We start from the raw sequence: 15226 nt of genomic DNA, 5'->3' as shown, positions 1-15226 counted from the left end.
GTAGAAGGCAGTGAACTCAGCAAAGCCAAGCTAGTGAAGGCCAATATCCAGTCAGATCAACTAGTGATCATTGGGTGGTAGTGGACATCTGGTTGTAGGAGGCCTCATCAGGGAATTATATGGAAAGATCAGATGAGGAGGAGGAAGACTGCAAACATGGATCAGAGGTGGGCAAAAGTTCAGATTAGATCCTGATGACCTTCATTCCTTTTGACCTGTTCAAAGGCCCAGTTTAGTCTCAGGGGCAGATAAGAAAACCACAGGATCTCAGTTGGAGAGGAGACTTGTGTTATTTCAAATATCCCTGCCTCACAATTCAATAATCCAGTTTCTACCAGATGAGACAGTTATAATTGAGGCCAAGGGCTGAGGATATTCAACTACCTCTGAGCTTATTTACTCCTTTCTGCTTGTCCAACTTGTCCAGCTAATCCCTTGTGGGACTCCAACCTGACACGGCCCGGAATCAGATTCTTTCACTTTTTTCTTCTCACTCTAATCTCATTTTACCAATGAGACAGGCCACTTGCTCCTTTGACTTCAATCCCACTAAACTATTAACCGTTTAATTCCCCTTCCTAGCCTCTGTGTAAGGTGTCATTATATCTTGTCCTCTTCTTAGAAACTGTATCCTCCATCATTGGAGCCTTCCTGTTTTGATGAACCATTCTGATGAAGAGTCACAGGGCTCTAAACATTAACTGCTTTCTTCCCACAGGTGCTGCCAGACCTGCAGAATTTCTCCAACAATTTCTGTTTTTGTTTATATCTTTCTAACCAGGTTTCTGCTTTTTTTTTGGATTTAATTCCATTCATGGCATTGGCTCACCTGTCTCTGTCAATGGCATCCTTTCCTCCATGTAAGACATGTACCTAAAGCAAATCAAATCCTTTGAAGATGGGGCAGCTTTAGAATGAACCTTTACTAATGGATGATGAGACCAATTATTAGAAACACGTTCTGTAACAAGTGTCGTAGATGAGATGGTGATCAGGTTAGGTTTTTCTGTTGGTTAATGTTTCCAGTGTTGGTATCTGTAAGCAAACCACAGTAGCCACTGATCAGAATGAAGGTGTACTTTGGTCCACAAGTGATGTCATAATTTCTGTCATCAGCTAGTGTCCAAGTGTGAAAATTGAAATTTAGGGGCTTCTTGTCATATGCTTGTGAGCATCCTTTAAGGAGAACTTTAGACTGTCCTATTGGTTTCCTAGCTCTAGCTACCTCACCCCATAAAGAAAATCTTTTGATCTGCGACCATCTTCCTCTCTGCGAACATGCTTGAGGCAGCAACATCAAGTCTATTACCATGGTAACTCCCTTCTTATCTACAAACTCACCATGATCTTTTGTTCTTAGAGCTCAAAATTGCTGTACACCTCCCCTTGCTTCTTTCTGTTGCTTTTTCTATTGTCTCCTTCCTTGTTGTGCCAGTATTTTTGTCTGATCACTCCTCTATGCATTCCTTTTATTAGAAGTACTATTAACATTTAGCTTCTATCACACCACAACACTGCAATGACCCAAACCAAATTCACAGGTTACCTTTGGTGTTTCTTAGGTTGTGATGAAGCATCCTTCGTCCATCGTTGTGTAATCTTTGATGTTGACCACGGTGCCTTTTTCATTGTCTGGTTCAATGAGGCTGCCCTCATACATTTCATTTTTACCTCTCTGGTTGTAACCAATCTTCTCAGCTGCCACTTGGTTACATCATCTTTAGATAAGAGATCAGCTTTTCAGTTCAACAAGAATCAATGTTTCATTATGAGGAGCAAAAAATGCAAATAGAGAGAAGCTCGTGTAGCACCTTTCATTGAGATCAGCTCAAACCAGTGATGAAAGTAGAACCTTCCTGGTCTCCATCGCTCAATCTCACATGTAACCATTATATACTAAACCATTAGGAGTATTCTTGCTGGAGTCACAAATGTGTCAAACTGGTTACGTTTTTAGATTCTTCCTGCAAACCTCATCCGAACAGATTTCAGAACAGAGAATTCATAAGTGCCTGTGGTTTCAGGATTCAGAAAGTACTAAGTGAAGAGATAAATTGTGTATTGTGTTCCACATGCCTACTTGAGAGCTGGATGGCTGGCTTACAATGCAGAGTGACACCCACAGCATGGGTTCAGTTCCTGCACTGACTGAGGTCACCATGAAGATTCCGCCTTTTCAGCCTCACCTTTCACATTGAGGCATGGTGACCCTCAAATTAAACTAACCACCAGTTGTTTCTCTTTGAGAAAGAGCAGCCTCTCTTCCTCTGGGGCTACAGCAGTATTCACTTTCCTGCATGAGATTTATAGGAGCCTGGCTGTATCTGATTCAGTATTAATGTGATTCATCTCAGGCATCATTACATTATCCGTGGAATGATTGTAGTGAATGGGCATGTTATTTCTGATGGCCTTTGAAGACAGCTCATTTTCCTTGAATAGCTAAAACTTCTGGGATCTGAATGCTACTTGTGATAGGTCAAGGGGATAAGGAGGGGGCAAGAATGCCTTCCACAATGCAACTTCCATCTTCGCACCAGGGGAAATAATTTATAAATGGGATAATGGCCCTTCAGTGAAAATAAGACAGTTTTCTAAATCCTACTTGGTTTTATTTTTATTTGTACAGTGGCATGCTCTCTCCCGTGAAGAACAGGCAAAGTACTATGAATTGGCAAGGAAAGAACGACAACTACACATGCAACTTTATCCAGGCTGGTCTGCCAGGGATAACTACGTAAGTTGACTTTTATAAACCAATTATTATTAATAATTAATAGTAGAAAGCAGCTGATTCTAATCAGACTGGACAGTGGAATTTTCTGGAATAGCACCATCTACATTTTCCCCAATTTTCTCCCCCTTTTCTCCTCCTCTGAAGGTGGTGACCCCACGGGTGTCGGGAGCCCTCAGTGCCTTACCAAGTGGCTATTCTTCACGTGAGGCAAGTCAGCAAGTTCAGCAGGTTATTTAACCATGGAGAGGACATCATTTCTAAGCTTGATCCTCTCTTCACCCATATACACTTTCTAACCAAAGTCAACCATCTAACAACTAAAAGCGTGAAATTGGCTGGTATTTTATCTCCTATCTTTTAAGGCACTGATGCTACTTGTACCAACCTTACCAGCAGGCACAGTATTCATATTGGTGACTGGCTGTAGATTGTTAGCTGGCTCTGCATTCTAGAAATTCAGGGCACATTTTGTTTGACAACTTCTGTGTACTGCATTGTTCCTTCCTCACAAAATTATAATTTGTAGGATTTTCTGTAATCAGTATACTTTTCTGCCCCTCTCTTGCCTACAACCTACAACATAGTTCCCAGAGATGCCTGTATTCCTCAGTCATGAAGCCAGTCTTCATGAGTGGAATTAGATAGGGGGTTTTGGCAAAGTATTTGATTGAAAAGGGCATCTAAGTCAAATTCATTTTTCACCCAGTGCGCACCCATGTGAATTTCCCACCCAAGTCATTAAACAATGTTCAGCAGCAGAAACTCCGGCTAATATTCCCCTTCTTTAGCAAGGTATACTTAGCTCAGTAAAAACACCTTTTAATGGCTCAATTGAAGTCAGCAATGACCAGAGATCCAGTCTGGGGCATTCTGATCCATATCTTTGATTATTGTAGAATGCAGTCAAACCCAGAGGTTTTGTGGTATTTTCTCAGGGAGGTTTGTCAGTATTTTAAAGATCAAGTAACAAGTCACCTGTATTGATCTTATGTCTTGCAAAGTGAAGCCAAAATATGATTGGGAATGGCAGGGTAAAAGGAATGCAATATGAAAACCTGAAAAGGGTTATTGGAAAGAATTACAGGAGTAAATAATGAGTCATTATATTGCATGAAGATATCTAACAGCTTTCAGACGAACTATGGTGTAAGAAGGTCATTACTTTAGCATGTCACTGACTGGAAGTAGGCAGGATTACTTGTAATTCCAATGATGTTTTCTCCATTCACATTTGACCTAAATGTGTAGAATGCCTACAGTGTGGAAACAGGTCCTTCAGCCGAACAAGTCCACACCAACCCACCAAAGAGTATCCCACCCAAATCCATTCCCCGACCTTTACCCCCAACTAATGCACCTAACCTACACATCCCAGAACACTATGGGCAATTTAGCATGGCCAATTCACCTAACCTGCACATCTTTGAACTGTGAGAGGAAACTGGAGCATCCAGAGGAAACCCAAGCAGACACGGGGGAATGTGCAAACTTCACGCAAACAGTTGCCATAGGCTGGAATCGAATCCAGGTCCCTGGCACCGTGAAGTAGCAGTGCTAACCACTGAGCCATTGTGCCACCCCACAGCGTTAAATAAGCACAGAGACTGCAGTAAACATTACAGTAAATTTTAAGCATTTCTCATAGTATATGATACCATCTAAACCTCTCAATTCCGTTTCATTTCACACCAATTTGCAAATTGTTTGCTGAAATAGGCCAATTGGCCCATCATGTCTGCCGCACTGTTCAGTAAGATTATGGATGATCAATTTGTGTTCTGAATGCCACATTCCCATTTACCCTCAATCATCTTTGATTCCCCAGTGACTAGCAAGGACCTGTCTGCCACTATCTTAAAAATATTCATGGTTTCTGCTTCTTCAGCCTTCCAAAGTCACACAGTCCTCTCAGAGAACAAAAAAAATCTCTGTCTTAAAAATGCACATTCTAACTTTTAAACAATAGTTCTGGACTTACCCACAAAAGGAAACGTCCTTTCTCTACTTTTTCAAAACCATTGAGAATCTTATAACTTCAATCAAATCTCAATCATTCCAAGTATCAAAGGAAACCTACTATGAACCACCTTCAGTGTATTTACACCTTCCCTTAAGGACAGAGACCTAAACTGCACACAATACTATATTTGAGATGTGATCTAACCAATGCTTTGTACAGCTGAAGCATAATATCTTTACTTTTATGTTCAATTCCTTTTATAGTAAGGATAGCATCCCAACAGCCTTCTTAATCAAAAACTCGAAGATCCTGATCATTTGGATCAATGTGCTGAAGAGTCATAGGATGGAGTTAATTTGGATAAATGCAAGAAATTGCATTTTTGTAAAACAAACAGGGGCAGGACTTATATAATTAATTGTAGAGCCAAGGTAGTGTTGTAGAACTGTGAGACCTAGAGATTCACTTACATAATTCTTTAAAATTGTGTAACAGGTTGACAGGGTGGTTAAGAAAGCATTCAGTGCACTTGTCGTCATTGCTCAGACCTTTGAGTCTAGATATTGGGGTGTCATGTGGAGGTTGTGCAAAGGTGAGGCCTGTACTAGGGTACTGTGTACAGTTCTAGGATTGGAGGGTTTGAGTTATAAAAATAGGCTGGATGGGCTGGGACATTATTTTTCACTGGAGACCTTAAAGAACTTTATAAAATCACGAGAGGCATAGATCAGGTAAATAGTAAGGGTGTTTACCCTCGGATTGGGGGAAATTCAAAACTAGGGTACATATTTCTAAGGTGAGAGGAGAAGCTTTAAAAAGGACAACTTTATTTATACGGAGTGGTTTATAGATTTGATTCAATTCCCTACAGTATGGAAACAGGTCATTTGGCACAATAAGTCCACACCAACCCTCTGAAGAGTAACCCACCCAGACCCATTCCCCTACCCTAAATTTACCCCTGACTAATGCACCTAACACTATGGGCAATTTAGCATGGCCAATTCACCTGACCTGTACATCTTTGGATTGTGGGGGGCAACCTGAGCACCCGGACAAAACCCGCACAGACACGGGGAGAATGTGCAAACTCCACGCAGATAGTCACCTGAGGCGGGAATCACACCCCGGGGCTCCCTGACACTGTGAGGCAGCAGTGCTAACCACTGAGCCACCATGCCATCCCTGCCACACTGTTCTTGTGTGGAATGAACTACCTGAGCAAGTGGTGGATGCAGATCTAGTAACAATATTTAAAAGACAAGTACGTGAATCGGAAATCTTTGGAGTGATACAGGCTAAACCCAGGGAAGTGGGACTAGTTTAGTTTGGGAATGTGGTTGGGATGGACTAGTTGGGTGAAAGGGTCTGTTTCAATGCTGTATGCCTCTATCAGAACTGTTGATTCTGGAAATCAGAAACAAAACAGAAATTGCTGGAAAATCTCAGCAGGTCTGGCAACATCTGTGAAAAGGAATCAGATCTAACATTTTGGGTCCAGTGACCCTTCTTCAGAACTGATGGTTGCTAGAAAAAAGTTGCTTTTTAGGTTGAGGGAGGGGATAATGAGTGGAGATAGAGCCAAACAGAGAGAAGAGCAGTTGGACAGACAAAAAAGTGGATAATGGTCAGCCTAAGAGAATGAATGGCTGCTAATGACTATTCGTGGCTAACAATTGGTCATGTGTAAGAGCAGACCATGTGATAACAAAGCCTGGTGTGTGGGGGTTGAGGTAAGGGCATGGGAGAAGGTGCCCCAAGTCCTAACATTGTTGAACCTTCTTAATCACATGCTGTACTTACATACTAACTTATTATGATACATACACTAGAACATGTAGATCCATCTGCACCTCATAATTCTGCAATTAGTCTCTATTTAAATGATACGTAATAATGTTTAAGTAATTATTTTAATTCTTCTGACAAAGTCAACAAATTCACGTTTTCCTACTTTATACTCCATCTGGCAGATTTCTGCACTGGACCTATCTACGTGGGTCGACAACCTTGTTATATTATCTACTCAATGTACTTTCCTACCTATCTTTGTGTCATCTGCAAATTTAGCTACCATGTCTTCGTTCCCCTCATCTAAGTCATTGAAATAATTCATAAAAAAGTTGAGAATTTGGCTCAGACACTGTCGGACTCCACTTGTTACATTCTGCCAATCTGAAAAAGACCCATTTATGCATGCTGTTTCTTTTCTGCCAACCAGCTTCTATTCAGGCCAATATGTCACCTCCTATAATATGATTTTCCATTTGCACAATAGCCCTTTATGTGGCACCATAAATAGCCTTCAATAACTATCAGGCAATCACAAATTTTACTAAATTTGTTCAAAACATTTTAAAGGCAATCTGTACCAGGAACATTGAGCATGTTGACAGTACTACACATCACAGCTCTTACTAAAAGGAATACCACAAAAACAGTATGTAAGATAGAATACTTGATCCCTATATCTCTGTTGAACTAACTGATACAGTCAGAATGTCAGTCACACTTCCAAGATAGGAGGAGAAAATCAGTTTGTTCACCCACTCCAGATTGCATCCACTGATCCCTGTTGAAGGTGTATGCATGTGTAGGTATTTGTTATGCATGTGAGCGTAGATGTATGTATGTACACATGTGCAGACAGTTGATATGGACAAGATTGAGCCCATGGTCCATTCTACTTTACTAGCCTGACATCATGGTAGACACATGACTGACAGATACATGATTAGGATCCGATAGAGATATAGACAATGAAAGATGTAATGAGTTCAGAACATAAAGGCGCAGAAGGGTAAATTTTAGCAAGGAAAACCAAATTTAAAAATTTGGAATAAGCAATGCCTAAAATCAGTTGCAATAGACTATCTCTTAGGAAGTCTAGACAATGTCGTAAACCACAGTGGGAAAGCTTCTTTACCACACATGAATGTCCAATCTGGAATTAAACTTTTAGTTTCCCAGTCTCAAAATCAGCACCCACTAACCCAATTTTTTATGTGTCTCCAAATAGACACGGCTAGTGCTAAATTCCAACACATACACATCCATGGGAGTAAATACATTCCAAAAAGCAGAAAGCTTAATTCTGTAATCATAATCCACTGATAGGAAATCTGATACAGGAAACTAACTAAATTTTCTGTTCAGTCATAAAAAAAGTCATCTTCAATGTTGATCTTTTCTAAAAATATAATATCAGAAAATGGGGACTTGTAAGTTAACAGCTTTTAGTTTGAATTCACAGACATTTCTATGTACTGTAAAGCACCACATTTTATTTAGAAGGAATGGTCTGATTGAATAAAGATCAAACACTTGCATCTGTTTGTTCTTTTTAAATGGAAACTGGCAAGTAGCCTGCCTCCTTCCCCTTCCATCCTACTAGCTAATGGGAATTATTGTATTGCCTTCGCAAATTTTTTCAGGCTTCTGATGTTTCGTTCCTAGACTTTTCTTTGTGCTGATGCTCCTGGCTTCTGGTGAGACCTGAGTGCGAAACTGGAATCTAGGTTATGTTTCCTGGTCCTTACATCAGAAAGGAAGTACAGTGGGTCCCACACTAACAAAGCACACTATAGTGACGAAATGTTCCGCCTTCGGAGAAACCACAAAGAGCTCATGTTATAATTTCAAAGGTTAGCTAGAAATGCCAAAAGACCAAATTGTGTATATATATTCCTCACTTGCACAGTCAGCTTTTCTTTAAAAAAACATATTTTGCTTCTTTCAACATTATATTAAAGTTCCTCTCCCCGTCAACTGCACCATTTCTGTCTGAGAGAGGGGCAGGCAGTTCATAAGATTGTACCATTTCAGTTGGAAGTTAAGAGCTGTACAAGAGTGCCATGGATGATACGACCTTTCATCTTCCCTTCCTTTTTTAGAGGAAGCCTTTTGCTGTCCAGAACTCCCTTATGTACATCTACGGACTAACCATATTTCAATGCTTAATTTTCCTTAATGTTTTGATGAATAAATATGTTTTACGTAAAATAAAGGATCATTTTTATTTTGTTTGTTCTCTTTGAATACTCACATCAATGTTTTAAAATTAATGTTGTTATTCTTTAGTATATGGTCCCTCATTTTGCTTCATAACATATAAGCTCCGCCTCAGGCGACTGACTGTGTGGAGTTTGCACATTCTCCCCGTGTCTGCATGGGTTTCTTCCAGGTGCTCTGGTTTCCTCCCACAGTCCTAAAATGTGCAGTTAGGTGAATTGGCCACGCTAAATTGCCTGTAGTGTTAGGTGAAGGGGGAAATGTAGGGGAATGGGTTGCTCTTCGGCGGGTCGGTGTGGGCTTGTTGGGACGAAGGGCCTGTTTCCACACTGTAAGTAATCTAATCTAAGCTAGATAGAGTAACAGGTATATTACTGAATCTATCGTAAGCTTTCCTAGGGAGAATCTCAAGGCTGCAGAGTGGACAGTTCAGGAAGATTCGAATCCAGGTCAGGAAAGTATAAGCTTTCCTTGATGTTCTGGAGTACTCCTACAAAATGAGAGCCTTGCCATTAATAAAAACAATAAGCAGTTTTTAAGAATGCCCAAAAGACTAGAAATGTTTAGTTTCTCGTGTCTTCGATAAATAGACTTGATTATGTTGGAAATTATTTATTGTAGGGTAAAAAGAAAAGAAGGAAAAGAGAAAAACAGCAAGACTCTGATCCAGGTATGGAGATTTTCATGTCATAACTTGTGTTTGTTGTTCACCTATGACTGTGCATCTCATTCAACTGCAACATGAAATCATGGGATGAATCACAGAATGCAGTATTACCAAGCTATTGTATTAAGGATATTTCTTAAACTTTCATTTTATCAAACAAGTCAACCATTTCACTAATGTTTAAGGCCTTCATTAAAATAGCAGCCTGTCGAATTTCAGACCAATTTGCTAATGCATACCATAACTACACTACAGTAGACGTAAAATGCATTTGCAGTAACATGCAGCAAATAGGAGTTCTCTACGAGTCCATCCAGTGCTAAAGAAGGGCAAGTATATTCTGAAATTATAAATCATTGAAGTTCATTTGAACTATTTGCCTATATTTTGAACCCATAAAAATGTGACAGACTTGAAATAAGCTCTGAAGTGTTTGGGTTCTTTGTAAGATAATTATTACATGGTTTACATAGGAAGCTTAATTTTAAGGTTTTAACTTCTTGTGATCATTCTAGCAAGAGTTGAAAGATGCATATGTCGCTGTGTCAAAGGACAGTGGCTGCTCGGATCTGAGAGTTAGAAAGAGAATTGATTATCACTATGTTGTAGCATCAACCCCTGCATTGATTTATTACAGAACTTTTACTAGGGCATTCTGTGCTTTTGAAGGAGGCAGAGGGTTAATTTATGTCCTTATGCCTGATGTAAAGTGTCATCTGGATGGAGCACAGAGAGAAACCTGAATGAAGAGGATTTCACATCTTATTGAAGCTCACCTTTCAAAAATGGAAGGGGATTCAGCTGAGCTGAATTGCAGCTGTACAGTCTTTACCACTTAATTTTCATTCTACGTTCCATCCAAGGAAAAGTGAAAATCTGACTCCCCCAGCCCCATAAATATCTGGATAACTTTTCTTCCTGTTTGAAAATGCAAATAAGCCAGAAGGGCTGTGTGTCATCTCCATCATGATAAAACATTTCAAGATGATTTAAGTTTTTCGGTGGTGCATCTTTGACAAAAGGGCTCATCATGAATGTTCACTTAAGTTGTGCTTTGACACAGAAATATTCAGTGTCTTTGTATTTGATTACTATATACCCAAGGGACTAAATTTGACTGTCTTCTATAATTCCCTGTTTTAGAATATTTTAGATTTATTTGGTATATGTAACTTGAGAGGAAGCCATTTGCAAACGGTTTTATTTGTTGATCAGTGAGGGGCGTGGTGGGAGTAATCTTCTGAAAATTATAAGCAGAGCTTGTTCAGAAATCCTGTGGGTTCTTTCAAGAACAGTAAAAGTATTACAATGTACCTTTAAACAAACTTTTCAGACAGAAAACCAAAATTGAAAAAGAGACTCTGCCTCTAAAATGAAAGAAGAAAGCTTCAAAAAGCACCTGTGGTGCTGACATTTCTCACAATGTTAAACCTAGCACAGGCAAACACAGGATGAACAGTCCCACACAAACAAACAGGCACAACACAAAATGCAAACATTCAACCATGCAATACGCACAAAGAAGCAGTGGTAGGCTCACCAGCGTTAAGGGCATTTAAATGGTACTTGGATAAACATATGGATGAGAATGGAATAGTGTAGGTTAGATGGGCTTCAGATTGGCTTCACAAGTCAGTGCAACATCGAGGGCGGAAGGACCTGTATTGCGCTGTAATGTTTTAAGTTCTGTGTTCTATGTGTGGAAAGAGGACTTTAACCTTTGATCCAACACAGTCAGTTAGGGTGGGTGTTAGCAGATGAAAGGGAGACCCCCGGTAGGGTGTAGGAAACTCAGACATTGCAGCTCCCCTTCACCCTCGCATGTGATATCACTGATGGGTTTGTGAGCTGGATTTCAGCCATAGCTCCCAGTCAGGTGAGAAATACAGGACCAGATAAATCAGAGCTCGGATTGATGGGGGATAGTGGGAGGTTTCTGTCCACATGGGATGGAAGAGGGAAGGTGAGAGACCTAATGGAGATTGTGAGTCAGACTCCTCAGTAAGGTTCCAGGAGCAGATTCAGAAGGTTAGGTGCGATGTAGGTTCAGATCATAAGTGTTTTATGATGCAGGTATGCTATATCAAGTGGTAAGGAAAAGGTGCTACCTCCTTGATCCAACGAACTTTCTCTCCCTGTGGCAGCTGGATTTCCCAAGGGTCAGGAACCCAGCAGAGCAGAGTTAGTTTCAACATGAAACACAAAAATGAGGCACATAGCTTCAGCAATCCAAGGACACCTACTTTTTGAAATGAATATATCCCCATGGATTCATGAACAAGAATATTTTCAGCTAAAGGGTCACTAAAGCACAAATGTACACACATAGGCAAGTCCACAGAAAATGGACAGAACAGGAACAAATAATAGCAAATACACACTGTTAGAAAGAAAAATCAATCCTGCTGTTAAGCCTCTCTCCAAAAATGAAGGAAGGTCTTCATGATGAAAATACTCTCATCAATAAAAAGCAAGCATCATTCACACATTTACTTCGGCCTTTTAAGATAATATTACCCAGTTCTCCGAAATCATTGATCGAACTTTGATGGCCAGGATTTGATGAATATAGAAAATGACACTTCAAAAAGAAGCAAGGTTGTTGCTCGGCTTCTTTGGTATTTGTGGTTTGGCTCATATTGCTATTTTATTTTGTTTTTAGTCTTACTAAACATTTCCATTTATAAAATTAGGCTGCATGTGCAATTTTTCCAGTTAGAATGAACTGCATGCGCAAGCTGTTCTTTCCTTCAGATAGTTTAAAACATGAAAAATCCTAACAAGGTGGCCATGTAGTCTGAAATACATATAATTACGATAAAATAGGAAAAGAAAAGGTGTACAGGAAGATTTTAAAAACACTGTCACTGTTCTTCCAAGTATACAACAGACAATTCTGCAGCCCATTTTGAATGGGTTTCAGGGAATACCTTAAAAATAAGGGTCACCCATTTAAGGTGAAGAGGATTATTTTTCTCTCAGACAATCATTAGTCTTTGGAAATTCTTTTCCACAGTGGAGGCTAGTCATCGAGTATATTCAAGGCTGAGTCAGACAATTCTTTTAATGACGAGGGAGTGTTGTTATAAAGAGCAGGCAGGAAAGTGGATTTAAGGACACAGTCAAATCAGACTTGACGTTGTTGAATGGTGAAGCAGGTTAACAGAGTCGAATGGCCTACTCTTCTGCTTACTTATGATTTTATCAACCACTAATAGAATTAATGAGAAATCAGAATGTCATGGGTGTTAGAAGGATTGGCAAAGTGTTAATATTATCAGTGGGCTACATTCACATTTTGAATAATGAAAGACATTCCTTTTTTTTCTGGAAGAATCCATCTACAAGAAATAGAACTCAATTTTGTTAGCATTACTTCTTCATTCCAATTTTGCCCTTTTGTCAAAAAATGACATTACATGACATCTCACTCAAGTGGCAGGTCTTTATGTTAACCTACTTTGTTTCTGATCATGCAAACATGTGTGTCTCAGTCTGACCACTCCCTGTCTGATGTTCAAATCTATTTATTTTCTGAGAAGCAATTAATCTAGACAGTGCGGCCAAGTTTATTCCTTTCATTCACTGCCCTACAAGTTGTACCACTCTTCCTGCCCAAGATTGGCAGGCTAGCTATCAAATCTGAGATATTCCTACGTTGTATGAGTCAGTGCCTGCCAGACATTTACACACTGAAACACCAAGACACATATCGATTTAACAATTTCTCATGACATTCAGGAGGTGGTCAGCTTTGTGTGATTTCCTTCATTCTAGCAAAACTCTGCTTTATCTGAATACTGTAGCATCCTCTCTGCAAACATGGAGGTTTTTTGCTTTCCTCTTTTTTTTAATATTAATTTCATAACATCTTTTGTGTTTGTTTAATTCAGCATCTTTATATGTAGTAAAAAGCACATGCACTCTGCTTAATAAGTAAAATGTTTGCCTTACTAAAACAACCTCCAAATTGACTCTGTTGTGTCAAATAACTTTGTTCAATTATTGTAACAGTTGCTATAACATCTATTGCTTTTCTTTGCTTTTTTTTCTATCATTTTTTCATGCCTTCCTTGCCCATCCTTGCCACATGTTCTGCTTTTTTTTTGTTTCTTTTTGTTTTATTTGTTCAGATCCAAGCTCTCCTAAGAAATGCCGGGCACGCTTTGGCCTTGACCAACGGACAGACTGGTGCGGCCCTTGCAGGTGTGTATTTTGTTGCCTAACACTCTGCTTTAGCCATTCTTCTTGCCAGGTGCCTCTACTTTCAGATTTGCAGGACCTGCAGATAAAGCACAGCCGATATCAAATCGAATGCAAATATTTCAGAGGCAGTGTTACATAAGGCCTGTGTTGGGGACAATGATACGCTCACATGCCTTTTAACTTTGCTGCACCACTTCAAGGCATTTTAAGCAAATTACATTCAAGACAGAAGAGCTAAGAACCACAATACCACAGAACTCTGCCACCATCTTGATTTTGTGGCCATACTATTCAAAAAGTGTTGTGCTAGGTACCTTCTTTAGGGCAGAGTCTCTTGTTCAAACAAATTAATAGTTTTGAGAAACCGTCTAAAAGGGCCTGCAACATATGAAAAAGCAATGCAATCTCTTTGAAGCCCATATTCTCTCTCCTGGTTGAATATTCTGTGTGGAGCTGCGGTTGCTTCTCTGGCTGACCTGGATTGCATACTAACTCAATTTCTTTTAAAAATTGTGTTCCTCTATTGTTGTTTTTGTTTACTTCACACTAACAGATTCAAACACCGCAATGATGTGTCGCCCATTGTTCGAACTTGATCTGCAATAGATGCGGTGCCTCCTCTGCAGGTACCCATAATTACTCTATCTTTAACGGGCTTGACATTTTTTTATAATAACAATTTTTTGACAAAACTTCTCTTACCTGTTCTGTAGAGGCTTCATCAAAGAAGGTCACCTTTATGGAGACAGCATTTGGCACACCATTTTCTTGTTTAAGTGGGACAAGTGATGTAAGTTAGAAGAGATCCATCCATGTCAATTCCATCATGGTGACATTGTGCTCAAATGCTGACTCGATACTGATAACAAATTAGGTCACAGGACCTGTTCTTGCAAACAAGTAGGAAAGAAAAGGGTTTGCCAAAGAAGTTCTCATGATGATGACCTTCCTTCAATGTAATTGTTGACAGTCTCACCATGGAGTCAGATGGCACTGTTTAGGAGTGGTGTGAAGATTGAAGGGAAAATGGACCATCTTAAATAAATTAACAAATTTATGGAACTAGATCTAGAACATAGGAGCTTAACATGTGAGGAATGTATTTAACACCCATTTAAAAAAAACCTGTTCATATAAATACAATTCTCTCTTCATGGAAATCTACTGGAGCTTCAGTAAAATAGGAAAAGCAATTGCGTTTTTTTGTGGAAGGATAGCATGCTATTCATTGTATTCATTCTTTGCATCTCAGGTAGCAATGGTACCTTTCTGCTCTTTTATTTCCATTCCAGGAGAAAGATTTTATGATGAGTAGTCAGGCATTGTTACTGCTCTCCTTATGATATGACAGTTAAAAATATATTTAAAATATTTCAACAGCTGTGTAACTGTCTAGGTGTCTATGAATGATTATTGTAGGTTTTTTCTCGTTAAGTTTAAGTGAGTAGGGAACATCACACATTATGTGCTGCAAACCTTTGCTGGCTCCAGAGGCATGTTTTGGTGCGCAAATAAAAAAAACCTTGTGTTTTTTTGGATGAAATCCAATTTTCCTTCAGATTCAAGACTCCGCACCATTTTGCCTGGCATTTTCTGCAAATCAGGAATGCTTAGTGTGCAAAACACACACGTGTTCCTCCCAAGC

General features: G+C 39.5%; 1 protein-coding gene across 11 annotated transcripts in view; it reads left to right on the top strand.

The window, feature by feature from the left end:
• The window catches only part of tcf7 (transcription factor 7), a 219882-nt gene that overhangs the window by 190002 nt on the left and 14654 nt on the right, over positions 1-15226 (top strand). For 2 of the 11 annotated variants that reach the window (XM_060837276.1, XM_060837274.1), the window contains 4 exons: positions 2630-2737; positions 2882-2944; positions 9330-9378; positions 13509-13581. In XM_060837276.1, the coding sequence (XP_060693259.1) occupies positions 2630-2737; positions 2882-2944; positions 9330-9378; positions 13509-13581 (293 nt within the window). Of the gene's footprint in view, positions 1-2629; positions 2738-2881; positions 2945-9329; positions 9379-13508; positions 13582-14134; positions 14209-15226 lie in introns of those variants that run through there. The other 9 variants (XM_060837277.1, XM_060837275.1, XM_060837278.1 and 6 more) reach the window with 8 other exon arrangements.

This window comes from Hemiscyllium ocellatum, chromosome 16 (assembly GCF_020745735.1).
Source record: "Hemiscyllium ocellatum isolate sHemOce1 chromosome 16, sHemOce1.pat.X.cur, whole genome shotgun sequence".
NCBI lineage: Eukaryota > Metazoa > Chordata > Chondrichthyes > Orectolobiformes > Hemiscylliidae > Hemiscyllium > Hemiscyllium ocellatum.
This window is presented reverse-complemented; position numbering and strand designations above follow the sequence as displayed.